The sequence below is a fragment of the Thunnus thynnus genome, chromosome 20 (assembly GCF_963924715.1).
Source record: "Thunnus thynnus chromosome 20, fThuThy2.1, whole genome shotgun sequence".
NCBI lineage: Eukaryota > Metazoa > Chordata > Actinopteri > Scombriformes > Scombridae > Thunnus > Thunnus thynnus.
In genome coordinates this window covers 15,118,775-15,141,532 of record NC_089536.1, presented here as the reverse complement: position 1 = coordinate 15,141,532, position 22,758 = coordinate 15,118,775, and the positions used below count along the sequence as shown (strand labels likewise).

Here is a 22,758-nt window from a genome sequence, read left to right as displayed (position 1 = left end):
TGTGTTAATAACCTTGGCACAAAGCAATAGCTCATCTGCTCTGCTGATTAAATTATGATAAAGTCGTTTTCAGTGGTGGTAAAATTAAACCCTGCATCTTAACTACGTGGACGACCTGTAGACACAACAGAGCTGTAATTCAGTTTCACCCCTCACAAACAGCCAATGAAGAGTTGTTTAAGTTAAGAATTAATTATATAAGCTACACCATACCAGACAGATATATGATTAATAACACTGTGTAACACATTTTGCCTGTTTTTTGTTCCTGGGTCGTAAGTGTTAATTCCTAATTGTGTATACCTAAAAAGTATAGAAAATGACTTTTATTCCCTTCACACTTTGCTCTTGTGACCAGAACATTGATATTTTGAAATTAACCTATTTTCAATGAGAAAACCAGCGAATTTGCACATTTTCATTCACATAAAGTCAGAAAAAACAACATATGAATGACAGGATGAGATGATGGGAGACAATATTATGGGACTGATTGGTGGAAGTCATTTACAGTAAACTATTCAATTCTAAATCTTTTGTGGTCACTTTTGTATAACTTTAGTATAAATACACGTTAATTATGAGTCATGTTTTTTTTCACAAAAGCAAATTGTGAAGGGAATAATAGCCATTTTCTATACTTTTTAGGCACAAGCAATTAGGAAATAACACCTTTATTGAACACACATATAAGAACATACAAGAACTTGTAGAGAATACATAAATATAATACAATATAAATGTTATCAAAATAAATGAAGAGAGAAGAAAAAACAAAATATGGAGAATTTATTTACAAAATATTATATATATGTTCTGTATATCCTTTATTTAACCAGATAAAAGTCTCATTGAGATTAAAACCTCTTTCCCGAGACCCAGCATAAACATTGTTACAACAATAAACACAAATAATACAAACAGACAAATACAATGGTCATCATCAGTTAATATAGCAATACAAGGTCAAGGACAAAAATCTAGTCATGATGCATAAACAGGTACAATTCTTTAAAATGATTTCTTTGAAAACTTAGGAGCAATCACATTTACCAAGAGTACTATTTTCTAGATCCTTTAAAATTAACTTAAATTCCCCCAGAGTAATCAGCTCTGACAATTTCAGGTCCCTCTGTACATTAATCCAGGAGGAAATGGCAGCATAATTAAAAGTTGTTTTTTTTTTGTCTAATTCTTTTCTAACTCCAGGGATCAACATCTGTAGATAAATAAATACATAAACAGTGAGTAAATTAACAGTAAATAAACATTTCTTAATCACTAGGCACAGATAAGAACAAAAGAAGAGAAAGGACTTCAGAAATAAGGGGCATAAATCAAAACAGGAGGTGAGATATATGTCCCCACAAATCTTTCTTGCTTACTTTAGTACATTTTTTTATGTGATGAGAAAAATAATTTGAAGTCATTTACATGCCAAACAAAGGAGGGCTTGCTGTTTCTCCACTTCCTATAATGAATATGATATTTGGAAATAACACCTAACTACCGAGGAACAAGAAGTTGTGTGAAATGTTAATTGGTGACGGGTCCTCCAGTACAGCAGGGGGCGCTGTTGGTGAGACAACACTGTTCATGTCTGCCACTATCTACAGACAGCTAGCCTGCTAGCTAACAACAACAGAAGATCCCGGACAACTAGCGTTATAATTTAACTCAACACAGAGGTAAGCCCGCCGGAATATAAAACAAAAAACAGAAATAGAAGAACTAAAGACTTCAAAATCAACCCGGTAAAGGATGTTATGGCGTATCTTTAGTCGCAGCTGTTTCGGCAATTTACGACCCTTTTTGTTTGGCTTAGCTAGTAGCAGATATGTGGCTATCAAGTTAGCTGCTGGCGTGCTAACGTTAGATTGGATTTTTAAACATTGTGTATTTATAAATGAATCAGATATTATCACCCCTATGTCTTTCTCTTTAAGCAGACTCGTCTGCTCGGGTGGCTAAAGTTTATTGTTGTTATATTGCTGAATTGTTAGCAGGTTAACTACCTGCTACTGTCACCGCCTACATTAATTGCAAAGTGAGTGAGTTTCAGCTTCCAACGTTGTCTGTTTATATTCTAATATTAGTCTGTTACCTCAATGGAAACATGTTGAGAAAGGCTAGGATACGTTTAAACATTGGTTCAATAGTATAAATATTATATGTAGTGGTTAATAGATTCAGAAATGAAAGAGACATTAATGAAATCAATGTTTTGGGCGACCCTTCATCATAATTTTTGATCAGAACCAGCACTATCATATGTAATTCAGTGTGGTTAGATTACTTCGGTTTGCTAATGAGTTATGGTTTGTTTTCCCAAGTAATGGTTATCCAAGCTGCTCACAAATAGCTGATGAGAACAGAAGTAACTGAGACAGGATCAGTAGACCAAGCTCAATCAGACTGGACTATTAGGTCAATACACCAGCTGTCATATATAATTATTTGAATAGGAAGAGATGAGTAAAAGTCAAGTGTTACCCTGAGCGAGTGAACAGTGTCATATTGGTGCGTCAGTACATAAACAGAGGTTTGAATGACTCAGGTCCACTGGAAACAGACCAAACACCACTGCAGTGATGTCAAATATGTCTTCTTATTGAAAGGAGGTGGTGTGTATCTCTCATGCAACCATACACTGTAACATAAACATAAATATAATCTAACTCCAGTACAAAATGTCTGCCAGAAATACAAAAATGAAGATTATGTGATTATGATTTTTTTGTTGAACCTTAGTTTGTGATGCTGTAACTGATTACAGTATATTAAGTAGGTGACTAAGGTGTCTAATGTCCTAGTCTTAGGGAAAATTGCAAAGGGAATAACCTAGTAGCCAAGACCTCTTGAACTATATTTCAAATGCATGAACAGTATTTTAAATCATCAAACCTAAATGCAACTGTAATTTCCATTCTGATGATGTTGAACAGTACTGTTCCCCGCAAGTCAAGGCCCTCTTGTAGTTGCAGCAGTTAAATTAAATGTCATAAAGCTGCCACACAGCAGATTTGAAATGGCTTTTAATGAAAGTTTTCCCTGAGTCTGTCTTTTTGCCTTCTACATACACAACTATACACAACTCTTTTTAGCTGAGTTCACCTTTTGTGTGATGACCCTAAGGAAAATCATGTACCATTAAGCTTTCCAGTTTTCAAACTGTGTACAAAAGAAATGCAATTTGGAAGAATGACTTAAGTCTCAAATCAGTTTCCAGCTCAATGCAAATGATCCAGTCTTTGTATCAAGAAACTGAGTCACAAACCAGTATTTCATCCCTGCTAAGTTAAGTATTTTAACACTAAATAGCAAATTCTAATGTTTTAATGTTTTATAATGTTTATTAGGATGGACTAGTAATATGGTTGAAATTATAATAACACTATTAGTTGTGATTATTAAGATTATAAAGACTAATTTAGATGCTGGCCCTTTTCTGGCAAGAAACAAGAAGTAGGTGGTTTGTTTTCCTCCTGGATCTTGAGGTCAGACTGATCTGCCTCAGTTAGACGAATTGTACAAATTAAAAAACAGAAATCAAATGCCCTGGCCGTTTTTCCCAGCAGTCATGAGACTTTTATTTTATTAGCTGTCATGATGGCACTAACAGTATCAAGACAGATCTGGTAATTGCAGGCATGTGCATTCCAGCGGTGGAGCTGCCAGCAGTAGAGCTGAGTGGTGTCAACATATTCACATTTTGATATTGACTCACAATTTGGATTCACTCATAAAAACAAGTGGCCAAAAGAAATAAGTTATAAATAGGCTGCTTGATTTAAAAAAGACAACAAAAACAAACAAAAAAACAATGTCTTGAAATGCCTGTGAATTGTTATTACAGTTACATGGTTCATAAGTGTATCTTGTTGATTTCTGGTGGCTTTTTTTTGTTGATATGAAGTTGAATGTGTTGAAACTTTTTGCGGTGTGGACACAGATACAGTCCAGTCACACTTCTCTTAAATTACAAATAAAGCCAGAGAGCCTTTCTGTGATTTTTAGATATTTAATTACGTGCCTTTTTCAAACAGCTGGATAATATATGAAGCCAACCTATGGGCATGGATGCCTGGCAAATTTAGACAAACCAAATTAATATCTGAAATTGTGCATAGTAAAATTAATCCTTTGCAAGAAGCAAAAAAGAAAGTATCGTAATTATTGTAAATCAGTGAAGTTTTAGTTCCACTCTTTCTCATGTAAGCCCAAAACGGCTGTAATGACTGGACTATTTGTGGTGTTTTTCAGCCTGCAGTAGCGTCTGCCCTTGTAGGTCAACATATCAAGAGTAACTGCTGGTAACAGTATGAACCAGGTGACTGGAGACATTAGATATGCATTGAGGTCCCTCCTCCCTTTAACCTCCCGTGCCTGGTGAAGTGAGCAGGGTTTTAGTGAGGAAGTACAGGCAGGAGGTGAAGCCAGGCTGCTAATGCTTTTTTCGCCCTGTCAAATCCCCCTTCAATGTAATTGTGGGTCTGCACAAAGTCAGGGATGAGAGCGAGGCGGGCTGATCGCTGTAGCAAAATCAATAGTTCATACCTCTCTGAGATTGAGTTTTTAGGAAAGGAGGAGCACCGTGACCAAGGGCAGAATATGAAATCACTCCCATAGAGGCCCAACACGCTCTGTGCAATCGATCCCCGGTTCCTGTACCAATTATAGTTTTAAGGTTTGTCTGTGGCTTACTGCAGTCATCAAAGACCAAAGCTTTGGAAATAGACATTGTGTTCACTGACACTTTGACAAGAGTTGCAATTTTTTTACCCCCCCCCCCTTTGGAAATTGCCGTCTGAAATGCCTCCATACCTCCAGTTTTTGATTTAGAGCAGAGATTGATTTTTTCTTTTTGGTCAAGGGAGTGAAATTTCTGGAAAAAAAAAGCTTTGTGGTCATAACTGCCATCTTATGTATCATATCTCCACAGATATACATGCATACGTTTTAATTGTTATTCCAGATGTGTGGTAGATTTGTTTTTTTGGACATACAGTTTTAATTCTGTGTTCCTCTTTTCTGGAATTTCTTTGCTTTAGTACTGTTTTACTGAAATTCATGTAAATTAAGTTCAGATGACTCTAATTAGAGCTCCTTTTCTGAGCAGTAAGAGTCACAGTATTATATCCTCATATCACTCAAGTCTGCTGATACAGTAAGACATAGTAGTGGATTGTTAAAGAGATTTGCACAAGGTTACTAAATGTTATCTTAGTTGTTGAAGTCGTTACAGGGGTTGTTGTGGCCATGAATATCACCTTGTATCAAGCTTGTCTGGTTTGTCTTTATAGGATCAATGTGGACAAGTCAAAAGTCTTCTACCTAAGATTGCAATGATTGAAGGCTTCATAGATTGCTTGTTTTACCTCTGCCATCTCCTTGATTTTAAATAGATTTTTAAGAATGTTTTTACTGTTTGCTGGATTTTGATCGCAGCCCTTACAGTTTTAATAACCTTATGGATTTTGTTCATATTATTAGACACAGATTAGGCATAGATAAAGTTATCGGTGATAAGTGTATTGATTATCTGGTGAAAGTTCAGCGGACAACCAGAATTTATCACCCCTGTCTTTGACCTCTGCTGTGGTTTTTCTGTGTGTTTTTGTTTTTGGAAAGCGTCATCGATCGATAAACCTTTCAGAGTTTGAGTTGGTGCAGGTTGTTACTGATCGCAGGTCATGTGAGAGAGGCTCTCTGGCTGATATGTGTTCAGCTGTTTCACTATAACTGGATTACCTGTCCTTAAATCTGTGCTCAGTTTACATCTCAGTTCGTGGGTAGCTGAGAAGGAAACCGGAGAGCATAAACTGTCTTTTTAAAAAAGGTACTGGGACTAACATTTTAATACAGCATGCATCTTCATCACAACCCACCTGTCCACGAATCTCTCCTTGATTTCTTTCTCACACCTTTTGATTTTCTTTTGTCTCCATCTAACCTCTTTTTGTGGCAATTTATCTCCTCGAACAGTTCCACAGACAGTGGCCCATCTGTCATTTGCCACCTGTTTTTTCATTTGGCTTTCTCTATCACTTTACTATTCATTTTCTTTCTCTCTCTACCCCCTTCCTTTATCTTCATCGTCTCACTCCATCTTACCGGTTGCCATTGTTAAAGAATCAAGAAGATTGGTTGGTTCTTTGTTCATTGGAGTTTTTTTTTTTTTTTAAACAGTCCTTGGAACTAGGCTGAAGCAAGCTCCTGATATGGATTACTTTATGTTGGCTACAGTAGGTAATGTAGTTGGAGCGGTGAATAACATGACAAGTACTCCTCAGTTCATTGGGGTCACATTAGGCTAAACATCTTGAATCAGCACAGAGATATGCCTACTGACAGTGACACTGTTCTGATATACTGTATTAGTTACACTCACATTTTTCCCTCTAGAATAATCTTTTTTTCCTCCTCCACCTGGCTCTTGGTCCACTTTGACTGTGACTTTGTCGTATCACTCAGTTCATGTTAAGTTTTTAGCCTGATATTCACTCTATGTAAATCTGCACTTTAACTGTGTTCCTGTTTTATATACCGTACGATTAACATTCAATCATTTGTGATTTTTTTATTTTTTATTTAAAATAAATTTCATAACAGCAGCAGAGATGCTCTGTATCGGATTTAGCGACTAATTACTTTTCATCTGCAGTTTCTGGGCAGGTAGACATTTATAGTTCGTTTTTTTGGTCGTTAGTATACAATAAATATATGTAAATATGTATTAAAATTATACATTTAGTGCTCTTATCAACAAACTGTAACTTTTGAACACTACTGCCAAGTAAATATAGTGAGAAGAATGCAGACCATCTCACCACCGTCCCCAATTTGAATTTGTTCTAATTTTTTTTCCTTTTTTCCTCTCCATTGTCTTTGAATATTGAATTGTGGGACATCTGTGTATGTACTGCTTTTGTTACCTTGCCCGAAATTGTGTTTACTCCGCTGCATTGGTATGTAGAATGGGATTGAGACATACTCCTGGAACCATCTTGAGACAATTAGATGGCATCTTGTCAGAGGTTTTCCAAAAGACACACTGTGATTTTGAAGGGATGCGTCTGGTCAGTATAACAGCCTTAAAATACTCTGCTGATTACACCTCTGCTCAGGTTGAAGTTGGGAAGAGATACGTTGTGAGTTATACTAAACTTCATAGGAATCAAAATGGTTATGCTAAAGCTGTTCTGTTCTGTCAAGTGCAGCAAATCTGACAGGAAAGTGAAGGGAAAGTCAGTCATGCACAGTCTAATCACACAGAACCAGTACCACGGATTTGTAGAGGCTTTAAGTGTGCCGTAGCATACAGTAGCTAAGTAGATTCAAAGGGGTTCAACAAAACAGTTTACACCATTAGACTGTGCAATACACATACTGTTCAAATTTTACAGTTTTCACAGCCTTTAGACAGCATCACTGTCATTGTAGCACCAAACGAAATCATCAGGAGCAGAAAGCTCAGCTCCTAGCCATCACAAATTGAATTTATGGATGAAGGTGTAAAGACATTAAAGCCTGTGCGAATGAGAGATAGGTACGGATGGAAGGAGGGTTAGAGGACTGGTGAAATAGAAAATGATATTGAACAGTGGCCACAGATCAACTGTACGAGGGCCCAGAAAGACACTGACTTGTATTATATAGGAGTGATTGGGTGAAATACGGTACATTGTTCAGCCACTGACCTTGCAGCAAGATGAAAAAGGCTTATGAATCTGGCATTGTGTCAATATGGTGTCCAGCAGTGGGTCTTTATCCTCTACCAAAGGTGTAGAAATGGGGCAATCTGTATACCTTTATCAGATAATTAAGCAGTGACACTGATTTGTGTGTCCTCCAGTCTGTGGTAAACAACCAGGTTTGTCTTTATTTTCTCAATCAGCATCAACATCTTATCGGAGTGATGATGTCCTACACAAACACATAGTTTTGTGCAATAAGTTGGAGGAGTTTTTCTGTCGGTGCTATTTTATCTCTTCTCAATGATGTGACTCAGTTGGAAAACTTTGATGTCACACATTTCCATGCACCAATAAGGATTTATTTTGCAATTTTTGAATCAGAATGTTTTGACGCGTGTGTGTGTGTGGAGTTGTTCGCTCATGCTGTCAGTACTGTCAATCAAATCTGATCAAACCACAACCATACAGTCCTGATGAGTATAAAATTCTCAATAAATAATAATGACTGAGGATGTTGTTTTTACAATTTTGGACTTAAGCTCATTTAGATGTGAACATATAATGTTTTACATATATGTTAAATGTTTGAAACTAATGTTTTATGTACTTTAAGAGTAGTGTGTGCTTCTTGTGTGGAAAAAAATAATTGTTTTTCAATCCAAAAAATTAGGAGCTCATAGTTATCCATTAGACTCAAATCATTAATATGTAGAATTTGAGATTTTACACTTGTGTGTGGACTATCTGTTCTTCGATAGCCATCCCACCAACCAATCAAATGTGAGATTTAAACCATCAGCAAAAATGTATTTAATTGTGAGGCCCACTCAAATATATTTCCCCACTCTTGTTTTCAGAAGTCTGTGATTAATTGAAATATGTCAGAATGCTGCTTTGTTGTCAATGCTTAATGCAGTTTGTTGTCGCAGTTTATAAACAGTTAAAATATATATACAGATGGACCTTTTTCAAGACTTGATTTTACAGTTTTTCATAGTTACCTCTCGCTGCATCACAGCAGAATCCAGAATTTCCACCCAATGAGCTGCATATCCAAGAAAATGAGATGAGAAGTGTCAGTCTCTTTATCAAGAGAATTAAAACTTAACTAGCATTAAATGGTCCCTGCTGACCAGTTGAAGCTCTTGCAGAGAGCTGTGCATCAGAGTTAAACAGTCTGTGTGTAGAGCCATGTGTTTGTGAGTATTTGGAGGAGGGAAGTGTGTATAACAAATCTGCATGTCCTGCTTGTGTGATTTGAAGGTAATTTGGGAGCCTTGGATTTGGCCAGTGGCTGCAAACATCACCGCTACTGTCCTGGGAGACAGTTTGCCACCTTGTTTATTTACAGTTCATTTTTGAGACTTAATTGCAATTGCAGAGGCTATTGATCTTAGAACAGGCATGGGCCATCGATCTCCTGCTGTCTCCCTGTGGGTCAGGGACAATTCATCTAGCCCCCAACACAACGAACCTCAATCGCAGGCAGTGTGGCCACATGAATTAAACGATATGAAGTCTGAACTGGATTAATGAAAGATACAGTGCCTAGGTGTGAGCTGTGTTTTGTTTAAAGAATGTGCGCTATGTGATCGCCTGCCTGTGTGTTAGAGGAATGCGTTCCAGACTAAACTGAATTTTCAAGGAACTTCAAGGAGATTTATTTCTAACTCTAGTCTGATCAATTAATCACGCTCACGTTGTGTGTTTTCTAGGGGGCAAGCTGCTTCCATCTGGCGTGTACTGATGCAGATGGACGTCAGGGCTGAACGTTGACGAGTGGAAGTGACGGATCCTCCTTCTCCTTCTCCTCCTTCTCCTCCTCCTCCTCCTCTTCCTCACCCTCTTGCCCCCCAACACCTTCTGTCACGCTGGCAATGTCAAGAGTCCCGAGTCCCCCTCCCCCTGCGGAAATGTCCAGCGGGCCTGTGGCTGAGAGCTGGTGCTATACACAGGTAAAATACCTCAACGGGTTAACTGTTCACCAGCCAGCCCACACTCTGTAACATTGTTGAATAAATCTGCTACTCTGAGGTTTACTGAATCATTTTTCCTTTTGCTAGATCAAAGTGGTGAAGTTCTCTTACATGTGGACCATCAACAACTTCAGCTTCTGTCGCGAGGAGATGGGCGAGGTCATCAAGAGCTCCACCTTCTCCTCTGGGGCCAATGACAAACTCAAATGGTGGGTGAGCAAGAGAGGTGCTTTGTTTTTTCACATTCAAAGCAGTGCAGCAGTCTTCATGACACCTGATGTTGCTGTACTTTATTACAAATTGTGGCATGTTAAACAAAAACATGAACACAGTTGTTCTCATCATAATGTGGTCAGGTGGTGGTCAGGTGTATACCCTGTACTGATTCCCTTTGTAGCCATTTACAATTCGTCACTTCATGCATCTGGGGTAGATCAGATAGCTATTTGGTCTCAAAAAAGCAAAGAGTAAATACATCCAAGAAGCATTTGAGATGGATCCAGTTTCATTTGAAAATTCTTGGCATGTTGTAGGATGAAGGTGTAAACCAAGATAGATTGAAATCAGATTCATGATCTGGCCAATGGGGATTCATACATGCGGCAAAGAGTAAATTAAAGTGTCTTGAATCTCATCTGGATTTCATTCAATATTTGAAATGACAAGTGCAAATGCGGCCGTAGCCACATATAAAATGAGTGTAATCAGGAGTGTTTACAGTCATAATAATTTGTTTATACTGTACTTTGTTATCACTTCAGCTTTTTACAATCCCCTCTAACTGCTCCACCCTCCACCACCACCTTCAGGTGTTTGCGAGTGAATCCGAAGGGCCTGGATGAGGAGAGCAAAGACTACCTGTCTCTCTACCTGCTGCTGGTCAGCTGTCCGAAAGCCGAGGTCCGCGCCAAGTTCAAGTTCTCCATCCTCAACGCCAAGGGAGAGGAGACCAAAGCCATGGGTGAGTCAGCTGATGAACACAAAATTTTAACTTTACAGAGGCTTTGTAGGAGTTATATTCCAGTTGTAAAAAAAAACATTTTGTGTAAAGCTACATTTCCATACAAAAAATCCTAGAGATTTCTCACAAGTAATTTTTTAATATCACATCTTTACTTAACTTTACTTGGACTGACCACCTTGTGACTTGTGTGTGTCATGGATGTGTGCAGAAAGCCAGAGGGCATATCGCTTTGTCCAGGGGAAAGACTGGGGGTTTAAAAAGTTCATCCGGAGAGACTTCCTCCTAGATGAGGCCAACGGTCTTCTACCTGACGACAAGCTCACGCTTTTCTGTGAGGTACGCTGCCTTATCCTGTTTGGGCTGCAACAACGGCTACGAATTTGCTTAAGCTGAAATAATGTTTTTTCTTGGTCATACAGCATTTTGGAATAAAGCATTTAATTTCCCTCCATCAGGTGAGCGTGGTGCAGGACTCGGTCAACATATCTGGGCAGAACACCATGAACATGGTGAAGGTGCCTGACTGCCGGCTAGCAGATGAGCTGGGGGGCTTGTGGGAGAATTCCCGCTTCACTGACTGTTCCCTGTGTGTGGCTGGCCAGGAGTTTCAGGCCCATAAAGCCATCTTGGCAGGTACTGACATGAATCAGACACATGCCATGTGTTTTCTTTCTGTTCCTCCAGTTTGAAATGCTTGGCTGTGTGTATGTGTGTATAAACATTTATGCATGTATTAACCGTTGCTTGATCCAACAATTACCTAAACATCTCTCTATATCGATGCTTTCAGCACGTTCGCCTGTATTCAGCGCCATGTTTGAACACGAGATGGAAGAGAGCAAAAAGGTGAGCCCAAGGTCTCAAAGATTGAAATAAATTTGTTTTTTTCCTCAGCAGCTCTAATGCTCAGATGTTCGCCGCTGTGTTGAGGGGTTAAGTGAGTGAAGGATTGTGTGCTGTCAAATGGCTGCAGCACAGAGCTGTTTGGTGAAACTGAAAGATAGCACACCTGAAATGAAATTGTCCTGCCGTACTTGGGGGTCAGGATTCATCCTTCACTGACAAAGCTGTAGAAGCAGAGAATTGCTTTTTTTTTCATTTGTGCACATGTGATTGTGAGAAATGAAATTGCAGGAGAAGCTGGCCAAATGTTTTTAAAAATGAAGGCCATTTTAGAGATCTTTTTGCAAACATTTTAAAAGATTTAAAGTTTTCATTCAGTAATTAACATTTAAAATGTGGAGCACGTTTTACCAGCAAATAGAAGGTAGAGTAAGGGGCAAGAAAATGATTTTGATGGTTTTTAAATGATGGACAAAGTTTGGGGCTGTCAGAGGATGTTTTTACAAAGAAGGTTTAAGCTATAGTAAAGTAAAATCAGAATATCAAGCAATCCTGTTATTCCAAAATACAGCTAAATAGAGACTTAACTTTTTCTTAATTATGAGATGAACACTAAAACAGAAGAGCACAGATGAAGGAATTGAATTAATCTAACGTCCTTCTTCCCCATCTGTTTTTGTCAGAACCGTGTGGAGATCAACGATGTGGAGCCCGAGGTATTCAAAGAGATGATGTGCTTCATTTACACAGACAAGGCTCCCAACCTGGACAAGATGGCCGATGACTTGCTTGCAGCAGCTGACAAGGTAATATAAGATTACAAAACTAGTACATCAGTATATCTTGGTATATTGAGACTACACGCTGCCCTTCTGGGGGCTGTTTGAACCAGAAAAGTGTGTTTTAATTCTACTGAAAGTAAAGCTTAATTTTATTGCATTGACATCATTCACACTATACATCACTACAGATGTTACTATTGCAGTCTGTATTTACAGTGATTAGAGATGCATGTAATTTTGTTGGCAGCATACAAGCTGAAGGTTAGGGAAAGGTAATGAGATGGATTAGGACCTGAGATGTATAAGTGCACAATATCTACTAAACCTTCCAGCAGGGTTTCAAGAAAAACTTCACACTTTTACACTGATCTCACTATTCCATGACACCGAATGGAAGACTGACTTTGAGACACAGCTTCTCCTGAGCATTTAAATACTCATTTTATAGTAGTAATGTCAAATTTGAGTTTGCATTTCTGTTTCCATTTTTATCCTAAAGCCTGAATTTATTAAAGGACCATCAATGTCAGTTATTATTTCAAGTTATTCTTTTCTGAGGTGTGACATCACAGACAATGGGATCAGACTGACCTTTCGCCGTCATATTTGCAAAATACCACCTGAACTGTCACAGCAAATACCACATGAATACTGATGAAGAAGGAAAAGTAAATTCACCCTCTTGTATCTCCTCTCCCTCAGTATGCTCTAGAGAGACTGAAGGTCATGTGTGAGGACGCACTGTGCACCAGTCTGTCTGTGGAAAACGCAGCCGAGATCCTCATCCTGGCCGACCTGCACAGCGCCGACCAGCTCAAAACGCAGGCTGTTGACTTCATCAACTAGTGAGTTCACACACAGAGAAAAGAGCCGGTGATCACGTATAATTATGTCTCCAGCACCTCACAGATGCACAGCATCCGCTGCACATGTTGTCTCTGTAGCTTGTGTTGATTTGTCACATCTCTTTCCTTCTGTATCTTGTCGTTGTCATTACTGATTATGCCAGGACACAGTCTCACCCTCCCGCCTCATCTCTTGGTGTTGCAGTCACAGTAAATAATTTAATTTCACATGTCTACTCATCGAGTGGCCCGTCTGATATTATTAAACCCTGTCGAGGTTTTCAGAGGGATCAGGGCAACCTGACTCCTCACTAGGTCTGCTGTCACCTCCTCTGTTGACTCGGATGAATGTGTGATAATAACTGTGAACATGTGTCTGCACTGATGTTGAGCTCGCACATATTCCCTCAGATTGTTTCCTTCCCTCAACTACAGGATTCATCGTCTATATTTACAGAGCTGAAATATTTGGTGTTAATTAGTTAACAGAAAAATAAAAGGCAACTGTTCTGATAATTGATTAATGTTAAAGTAATTTTTCAGGCAAAACTTCTCCATTGTGTTGTTAGTTTGCTGTTACTTAATTTAAGTCAGAAACCTCTTCAGCAGGTCACAGGATAAATCTGAGGGGTTCACAAGATGCTCAGTGTGATAGGTGAACTCAGTGAATTCTTATCTCCAATCTTTGCTTTTTTGGTCAACTATTGGAAAATTGTAACATTTTAGCTTTTAAAAACTGTATTAAAATTAGATTATATGAGGAGTTTATGGGTTGAAATTTGTAACTTAGAGACTTCTGACACATCCAGAGGGATCATGCTTTATCCTAATAAGTCAAAAAGGTTGGGAAACACTGTCTTATGTGATGGTAAACTGAATATAGTAACTGAACTATCATGGGCATTTTTCTACAATTTCCTAACATTTGTGACTCCAAAGGACTAATCAGTTAATCAAGGAACTAATCATCAGATTAATATGTAATTGTTAACTGCAGCCCCATATTTCCATATATGCAATTGATTTTTACTAATTGAATATTTGTATTTTCTTTCTGTTTCCCTTTTCTTGCATCTTGTCCTCCAGCCATGCTGCAGAGGTGATGGAGACAGCCGGTTGGAAGTCCATGGTAGCATCTCATCCTCACTTAGTGGCTGAAGCATACCGCTCTCTGGCTTCAGCCCAGTGCCCTTTCCTCGGACCCCCACGCAAGCGCCTCAAACAGTCCTAACAGCCTCACAGCGAGGCGTCTACACACACTTATACACACACATACATAAATACACAAAGACACACAGACACCCCCGCCCTCAAACACACAGGGACAAACTTTCCCCTTGCTGTTACCTACTACACTACCTACAGCCTCCCCCCGATCCCCACCTTCTGCCCCATCCAGAACCTGCTGTATTTAGTCTCTTCTAAAGATGGAGGGAAGAAGAAGAAGGAGGAGGAGGAGGAGGAGATGGAAAAAAGAGGGACAGGTGGGCTCGTGAAGTGGATGTTAGTCGTTTACAAAAAAAAAAAAAAACCCTTTCCTCACCGGCTCTGGCTTAGCGAGGTCCGACATTGTGCTCTTTTTCGCGTGTGAAGACTCGATCTAAATCCTTCCGACATCCTGCTAGTTCCAACTTTGGAATCTGTTCGGGAGAAAGAAATGGACACAGCAACTCAGTAAGAGCCAACTGTCTGGAAATGTGGAGGCATAAAGGACAAGCCCAGATAAATAAAGTCTTTAACTGTCTATTTCATCATAAGGCTTCTTTTTGCTCTGTTCTTAGTGTAGAGCGGTTGGAGAAGCCCCTAACTAAAGAACTCATGGGCCTATGAGGGACTGAAGAAGACAAAGAAGAAGAAGTGGGCCTGTTATTTACAAACTAGAAGACCCCCGAGAAAGACAACCAAGGGCTAGTCAAAAAAGCAGATGTGGGACAAAATCATCAAAATAATTTTTTTCCCAAAGAAAGTTGGGAAACATTGCACTAAAGTCACAGGTCACCCCTTGTCAACCCTTACCAGCAGTAAAGTAGAAATACTGTAGGCAAGCACACATTGAAGCAAGCTTCATGGACTAAAGACCCAGCTGGACCACCAAGAACAAGTACCCTTTAAGATGATTTATCAGCAAGTGACAAAAAACAAACACATGTACTCCCATATAGAACTCTGCTTCATCTGCGTCCGTTTTCATTTTTCAAATAGCAGGAAGAAAAAGAGCAGTATATAGTGAGGATACAGAAAATAGCAACGCACAACTGGATGTCATTCTTGGGGAAATTGTATTCTGTGTGTGGATCTGTCCTTGTAGCCCTTGAGAGAAAATAAAATCCAAGGTGTCAGCAGACAAACCAATGGAGACAACAAATGGAGGGAAAAATAAATGTCAAGAAATGGTTACAAAATAACATTAGGATTCAATCAGGCATGTTCATGTTCTTTTATAATGGATTTCTTATTTGTCTTTCCTCAGAACTGTCATTTCTATTTTTTTCATAGGAATTTGTACAGACACTAGTGTTTTTGAAGTTGTGTAAACAAAATCATTTTCAACCGTGAAATTGAAAAAAGCGGACAGACGTTTTCTTTGCAGGCATGAAGACTGAGGGGAAATGAAATTGAAATGAACACGTTTTAATGTTCAGAATAGACAGAATGTGAAAAAAATGCACACCAAGGCAAACCACATGTAATACATTTTTGAAGTTATCATTTGAAGCTGGTAGAAAATGGTAATTGATAGAAGGAACCGTTGTTGTTTCTTTCCTGTAGATATCGCTGGTTATGAGAAGTGACACTTAGTTGTTGCCATTTTTTGTTCCCGAAAGAATAAACCACAACTATTTTGTATTGAATGCAATGCAAACTTTGTCTGGGTATTTTTCTATGAATTATGTGTTTTAGCTGTCACACAAAATGACAGAATCTTTAAGAAATTAGAATTATGAGACTGCAAAGAAATAGAGTTACAACTTGAACAAGTATTTTTATGTAAGATCCATTTGACTCGTAAGAAACTTTAAAACAGAATAAAAGAAAACATATCCTGTTGAGATCTATGTTTTATGAGGGCCAGAGTAACTTTGAGATTATCTTTTTTTGTACTTGGTAATGAAATTCTAGCTCCTGAGCAGGTTTATGAAACCTGTTCCAATTCCCAGCAGCATTAATCTAAACATTCACAGATCTGGGTGTCTTAGTTTGTTACCTCATATATTTTATATATTTTTTAACGTCTTAAATCTCTTGTTTAAATCTAATGATTTCGATGTGTCTACACTTCTGTTTTTGGCGCTGTCCAAAACAAACTCCTTCCCTTTTCCTTCAGTGACAGCAGAAAAATGTAAAGCCCATTTATTAGTGTTGAAGGGTTTCTCTTGCTACCAGCTCACCTCTATAAACAGGAGCTTTACAATTTCATAGGACATTGGGCCTCAGTTAAATTTCTAACTTGTTATCTTAAAATTCATAAATTGGGTTTTCTTGAAAAAAAAAAAAACCCTCTGAAGTGCGCTAAAACTGAAAAGAAATAGCTTGACACGCAGATAAGATGTTAAAAAAATCTGGTGCTGTTTATTGGACTAATACTGTATATGCTATGGCCACTGTTGCTCTGTTAAAATGAATCTAATGCAAATCAGGTTTTATTGTCACATACAATCATACGATGTAGTGAAATTTGATCTCTGCATTTAACCCATCCCTGAGGGGCAGCAGGCACCCATTCCAGCTCTAAACTAATGCCATTGACAGGAGAATTAATTAATATACATGTTTTTGATGGTGGGGAAAATCCACACTCCATAAGTCCACACAGAAAGGCCCTGCCCTAGTTGGGATTTGAACCTAGGACCTTATCACTGTGAGGCAACAATGCTAACCACTTAGCCACTGTGCTTCCCTGAGATTTACAGCACCTGGTCCCATTCGGTCCAGACCTGACTCTGCTTAGCTTCCAAGATCGGATGAGATCAGGTGCACCCAGGGTGGTATGGCCATAAGCCATTCTGAGAGTAACAGGAAAGTCGACTCTACAGAATGGCTCTCATTGATTATAGAGAAGCAGCCTGTGCAGCGTATCAGATTGTAAGCTGAAGCAAAAATTTGTGTTGACTTCAGTTGTAGCTGTTAACTGAAGCTTTCTGTTTGCTGTCTCAAAGCTTCCCAACTATGTCCGAGCACAGCTGTGATGCAGAGGGGAGTGCATGACCATGATCACAGTGGTGAGCAAGGGTTTGTCGGGGCATCACCTCTGTCACCTACGTAATTGAGTTAGCAGTGTGCGCCTGGTTCATTACACATCCTTTCACCCAGTAGAAAAGGTTACTTGCCAGTGCAGCGAGTGTAGTGACAGAAACAAATATCTCTAATCCCCAGCATGTTACAGGGCCCCTGCCAAGCTCTGGGCCCCCTGAACCATTCAGCACTCAAACCCCGACCTGCTCAGACACACCAGCTAGTCAGTCTAGTCAAGACACACACACACACACACTGTTTGCAAGGCCGAAGAAAAAACACATTTAACAGTTTTACATTGCCCTAACAGATAAGCTGCATGTTAGTTTAAGTAAAATAAACAACAGACTGAAATAAAATGTTCTTACCATCCTAACTTATTATCTTAATTACCTGTTAAGACTTCAAGCTGTACATTGTGGTGTTTATAGATGACATGAGGTTTAAACTTCTCAAAGTGAGTTTGTGTAAAGAATTAACATATTCCCCTTTCACACTGAAAGACAGTACTGCCTCATCACAAATGCTTGTTTGTGAAGCTGAATCTTCCCCAGATGGTTTAAAGGACTTTCATGGTCACTCTTTGCTATTTTGATATTTATTTTTTTATTGGGCAAAATACAGTGCAGCATGTTAGGAAATACATGAGATAGTGAGAACAATACATGACAATAGTGTACAAACCGAAAGATTAGCATGGTACCATCCCTGTACCCTATGACAGAAGAATCAATCAACATGACAAAGATCATCCATGTAACATCACATCCTTCCTCTTGAACCACACCACTCCCCACTTCCATACAGTGTTACTGAACAGTCCAAAGAGATGTCTTAATCATAATATACTTTGTAAAATGGTGGAATGAAATGTGGAGATTTGTGAAAAATCTACTCATCTCATTTTAGCGACATATTAGGGGAAGAACTGCAGGTGTTTCATAAAAACAGGCCAATATAACCATTGTAGCCTACAACAAGCAAGATACTGCACTACAAAACATATGCGTTTAAGTATTTGCCGTCATACTTGAAAAAATGCTAAACCTAAAAACTTCCTAGTACAGACTCAAAGACTGTCTCGTAGCTTCTCAAACTGGATTTCTCTTTGTGGATTAATTGAATCTTTATTTTCCAGAGGTTCAGCCTCTGGTTAAACTGTTGGCAGGTAAGCTCCTGGACTCTGGTAGCTGTAGTCCGGACAGACTTTTTGAACCAGCCTGTAGTCCGTGCTGTAGAAAGACACGTAGATACAGATGACCTGGAAAGGTTTGGAGCACATCCAGGTGACGTGGCTCTGGGTCTGCTCCTGAGCACACGTCTTGGATGGGTCGTAGTTACACAGCATCACCTTCTTGTTGCTTTCCGTTTTCTCGTAGTCCACCCTGCAGTTGAACGTCTTGGAGTCTTTGGGGTGGACCACGCTTTGGCGCTCAAGGTCGAACTCCACCTCCTTCATCGGTGGGACGAGACTGACTGACACGTTGCCCACACCTGTGGAATTGTGGCGGAAGTAAACCCCAAGAGAGCCGTTCCTGTGATCCACGATCTTGCCCATGATCAGCAAATTCAGTTTGACTGTCTTGATGTTTGAATAAAAGTCCCCCCAGCTGAACGTCCTGGAAAACTTTGAAGCTCCATGAACTTTCATGATTGGGCGAAGCTTTATCTTTAAGGACGGGTTGGAGCGTGATTGGGAGTGTCCTCCAACTATTTCCCAAAGTCCCTGCTTTGAAAGAGGGATAAAGGGACTGATGGGTAGTTTGGTGTTCTCTTTCAAACTCCTGGTTTGGAGCAAGTTCTTTGAAGAATGGTCTTCAGTTAATGTTCCCTTGCCAAAGGTGAAGTTGCTGTGTGACTGTTGTTGCCCAAGAACCAACTAGAAAATCAAACAAGGAGAGAAATTGGACATTAAATACAACTGGAAATGAATTAATGAGTAAAAGAGAGTGGAAAGGCTAAAAATGTGAGGGGATTCAATTCACGCTCTTTCTAAGTTCCTGAAAAATGTCAAATTTATGTCAAAGCCCCAACAAAACATGATGGTGATGGTAAGCATAAAATATAATCTTGTGTGTGATCTAACTACACCACATACTAAACTCCAAAAATGCATCATATTCAATGAGCATATATTGTTATTTGGCATGTAAAACTGCAACATACTGTAATAATTTCACATATGAATGAATAAAACGTACAATCATTCTGTGTGAAATATAACAAAAAATCACAAAAATTCACTTAAAATGAAGACTGTTACTTTTCACGTGTTTGCTCCATTTCTTATAATTTGACATCTAATTCTTTAGTTCATTGCTTCTGTTTAGTTTACTTACCAAACAGAAGGTCCCTTTCACAAGTATCTGAACAAAGCGCTGCCTGGCAAGCATCTCCATGGTGCATCAGTTACCGTCTGAACATCCATCCACTCTCACCTGAGGTTCATTCAAGCCAAGTTGACTTTTGGAAGAGAATACAAGTTGTGCTCAAGTGTCTCTCAAATCCATGTTGGAATAACTAAATCCACATTAAACTCTGTCAGAAACACACCAGCAGAGAACTCTCTGCGAGCTGCTGCTGCTTCTGCTCACAGCACACAGACTGGGGAAGCTTCTCTCAGATCTCAAGATTTTTAACACCCAGTTTTTCTGTGACTGCTCTCTCTCTCTCTCTCTCTCTCTCTCTCTCTCTCTCTCTCTCTCTCTCTCTCTCTCTCTCTCTCTCTCTCTCTCTGCCCCCCTTTCTCTCACTCACTCATCCAATCACACACATACAAAAACACACACTTTTGTTCATGGATATGAAGTGTCCACCCTGCCTCCTCGTGTATTCCTGCCATTGAAAAAAACCCATCTTGGATTATGTTTTGAATGATTCAATTAACACGTTTTAAATGACGATCCATTTACTCTCGCGAGATTTGTTGTTCCTTCACGTGCGCGTAGTTTGTCATTTTACAAAATAATTATGTTTTATGGTGTGACAATACTGTGGTTGAGGTCTGGTTAGGTTTAGGCACAAAAAACACTTGGTTAGTGCTGCTAAGGGAAGATCATAGTTTGGGTTAAAATGATCACTCTCGCGAGATCTTTCGCAAAATTAGGGTTACCATCTAAACATGATCAAGGTAAACTCATACAAGGTTATGTGACACTGCCATCTTGTGGCCGCATAGCATAGTACAGGCTGAGCTAGACTCATCAAGGCAGCCACATTTTAGAGGTGACTCCCATACATTATAATTAAGATGTCACATTAGGAATAATGACTCAGAGACTCTGGATAATTGGATCAAAACATGTTTACAAGCATTTTATATTCAGAGAACTTCAGTCCAAAGTGAGACATCATTTATTAAAATTAACACTCACTCATGTGCGACGCTCAATGTGAAATGTATGCAAATTAGATTTTTTTTTTTTTTTAAAGAAAAGGCCTCTCTCATCTATAGATATCTCACCTACATTCACACTTTCTAATTATACAAGATCACCCAGCTGGGGTGTTTGAAAATGGAAGTCCTGTTAACACCAGAAGTGCAAAATATCGCCTTTTGATTAGCATTTTCTCATACAATATATACTGTTCAAATTCACGTAATGGGGCCAATTCAAGACTTATTTATAGTTCACAAGTTAACCTATATATCTAAAGCAACTCCACATTGTAATTTGCTAATACTAGTGATAGTAGTAGTGTTGTATGTGTCATGGTGATGGATTTGATCATATGTCCAGCATTACAAGATGTAAATCTAAATTTTCTTGTCCAGGATAATATTCCATAGTGGCTTTATATATATTTTATAGTGGCTGTATATGTGACTGCCATCTTGCATGCAGTCCATTCACATATTTACTTCTATATAATACTGGCTTCATAGGGAGTTTAACATGACTTTTATCACATTTTCTCTACACACTTCAATTTAAATTAGCAGGTTTTTGTGATAGCTTGCTTTACTGTTGCTAAACCTTTACTGCTTAGGCCCGTTCTATGGTTTACACTGGTGCGATATTCAGCACTTCAGCACTTTATTAGGAGATGAAAAAATGTTCCATTGTATGTGCGTGTGCGCTTACAAGCCTGCAGGTGATATCAAGTTTCCCCTCATCAAAGAAATCAAAAAAACTCTGGCACTTCCTCATCTTATAAAAGGGTATCACCTTAAAACATATTGTGGTGTGTTTGGGCTGGTATGTTAGTGAAGAAGAAAAAAATCCCAAGAAGACTGAAAGTTATTGCATGGCAGTGAGCCAACAGGAAGATCACACAGTTCAGACAGTGGCACAGATTTTATCTTTACAGCATGTTTTCATGCATGAAAGATTCTTTAGTAAAAGTGATGTGATTCATAAATGGTCACACGCTCTGAATTTCCTGGCAACACCACTACCAGGAAGTCCAGAGAAGACAAGAACCACTGAAAATAGCTTACACAATAGCTACTGTCAATCCTTTCAAGTGAAATAAACAGAACGAAAATACCCAACAACACCTTTGTTTTGAGTGATAGGTTCTAGGACTAACTTGCACCTGCAAAACCTCCTGCCTGCCCTACTTTGCCTTTGCTTATGGCTCAGCTCAAATTGCAGGGTTTTTATTTTCGGATTCAATATCTAAGGCCCAATTTACAGTGAGAAAGAAGATCATCAAATGTTACTTCATTTTTATTAATGTTCCTGGTGTGTCCTGGTAAAAACTGACTGATGGTAAATTTTACTGTGTAAAAAATGCGTTTCATTTTTCCGGATTGTCACAATGTTTCATGAAATCCTTCACACAGGACATCCAAACATAACAGTTAAAAATAAAGTTAATTATTACCATTAAATAATCAGTACAGTAACCTGTAGCGCAGAGCAAAGAAGTGAAACACATGTGTACAACAATAACTGTAACTGAGAAGACAAGTAAATCTCTTTCTTGGACAATGTGTGTGTAAGTGAGGAACAGCTGAATCTCTCCCTTTATGAGTGTACCGTGTCCAGATTTCATACACCACCCCCTTTGTCTTGACTCTGACAGTTGACCTCTCATCATTTTTGCAAAAAACAATGAATTTTATGAACAATATACTCACACAATGGTCAATAAGAGATAAAAGCAAACAAATGTCTGCCAACATCTCCATCAAGGCACAGGGGGCAGTGTTTTAAACTGGATTGTATTTTTAGTGACAGAAACATGGATGTGATCTGAATTGCTCCAGTGAGCTTCTCTCTTGTATTTTAGGAAAAATTAAGGTGGTGTATTCTACAGTATTTATGCTGGAGATTAGATAATGTCAACATGTCTACCCTGATTTGAAATTAAGAAAAGATCAGCATTTCAGTCTAAAAAGAAAGATATCACAGACAGATCTGTATGCATGATAAGCAAATTGATAGAGGATAGTCAGATTTGGGAGTTGAC

General features: G+C 38.8%; 2 protein-coding genes across 4 annotated transcripts; one reads left to right on the top strand and one right to left on the bottom strand.

The window, feature by feature from the left end:
* The first annotated feature begins 1,579 nt into the window (after positions 1 to 1,579).
* Positions 1,580 to 15,970, top strand: LOC137171928 (speckle-type POZ protein). Its single transcript, XM_067576123.1, has 10 exons — positions 1,580 to 1,688; positions 9,413 to 9,652; positions 9,761 to 9,882; positions 10,483 to 10,634; positions 10,846 to 10,973; positions 11,093 to 11,270; positions 11,428 to 11,483; positions 12,164 to 12,286; positions 12,965 to 13,107; positions 14,194 to 15,970. The coding sequence occupies exons 2-10, from the start codon at positions 9,575 to 9,577 to the stop codon at positions 14,336 to 14,338; spliced, it is 1,125 nt and encodes a 374-aa protein (XP_067432224.1). The 5' UTR covers positions 1,580 to 1,688; positions 9,413 to 9,574; the 3' UTR covers positions 14,339 to 15,970.
* A 1,980-nt stretch (positions 15,971 to 17,950) lies between these two features.
* On the bottom strand, positions 17,951 to 20,409 carry LOC137171842 (neurexophilin-1-like). Of its 3 annotated transcripts, none has more exons than XM_067576015.1 (3): positions 20,130 to 20,409; positions 19,680 to 19,803; positions 17,951 to 19,219 (listed from the first exon to the last, which is right to left on the bottom strand). In XM_067576015.1, exons 2-3 carry the CDS (start codon positions 19,737 to 19,739, stop codon positions 18,494 to 18,496), a joined length of 786 nt encoding a protein of 261 aa, XP_067432116.1. In that variant the 5' UTR covers positions 19,740 to 19,803; positions 20,130 to 20,409; the 3' UTR covers positions 17,951 to 18,493. The 3 variants fall into 3 exon arrangements, with proteins under 3 accessions (XP_067432116.1, XP_067432117.1, XP_067432115.1); XM_067576016.1 differs by lacking the exon at positions 20,130 to 20,409 and adding an exon at positions 19,894 to 20,122; XM_067576014.1 differs by lacking the exon at positions 20,130 to 20,409 and having other exon boundaries at positions 19,680 to 20,122.
* Positions 20,410 to 22,758: the final 2,349 nt, after the last annotated feature.

Coding starts and splice junctions, on each gene's coding strand:
- LOC137171928 (XM_067576123.1), top strand. CDS start 9,575: ATGTCAAGAGTCCCGAGTCCCCCTCCCCCTGCGGAAATGTCCAGCGGG. Junction 9,883..10,482: donor GCCAATGACAAACTCAAATG/GTGGGTGAGCAA, acceptor CACCACCTTCAG/GTGTTTGCGAGTGAATCCGA. Junction 11,271..11,427: donor CCATAAAGCCATCTTGGCAG/GTACTGACATGA, acceptor CGATGCTTTCAG/CACGTTCGCCTGTATTCAGC.
- LOC137171842 (XM_067576015.1), bottom strand. CDS start 19,739: ATGGAGATGCTTGCCAGGCAGCGCTTTGTTCAGATACTTGTGAAAGGG. Junction 19,220..19,679: donor TGAAAGGGACCTTCTGTTTG/GTAAGTAAACTA, acceptor TTGATTTTCTAG/TTGGTTCTTGGGCAACAACA.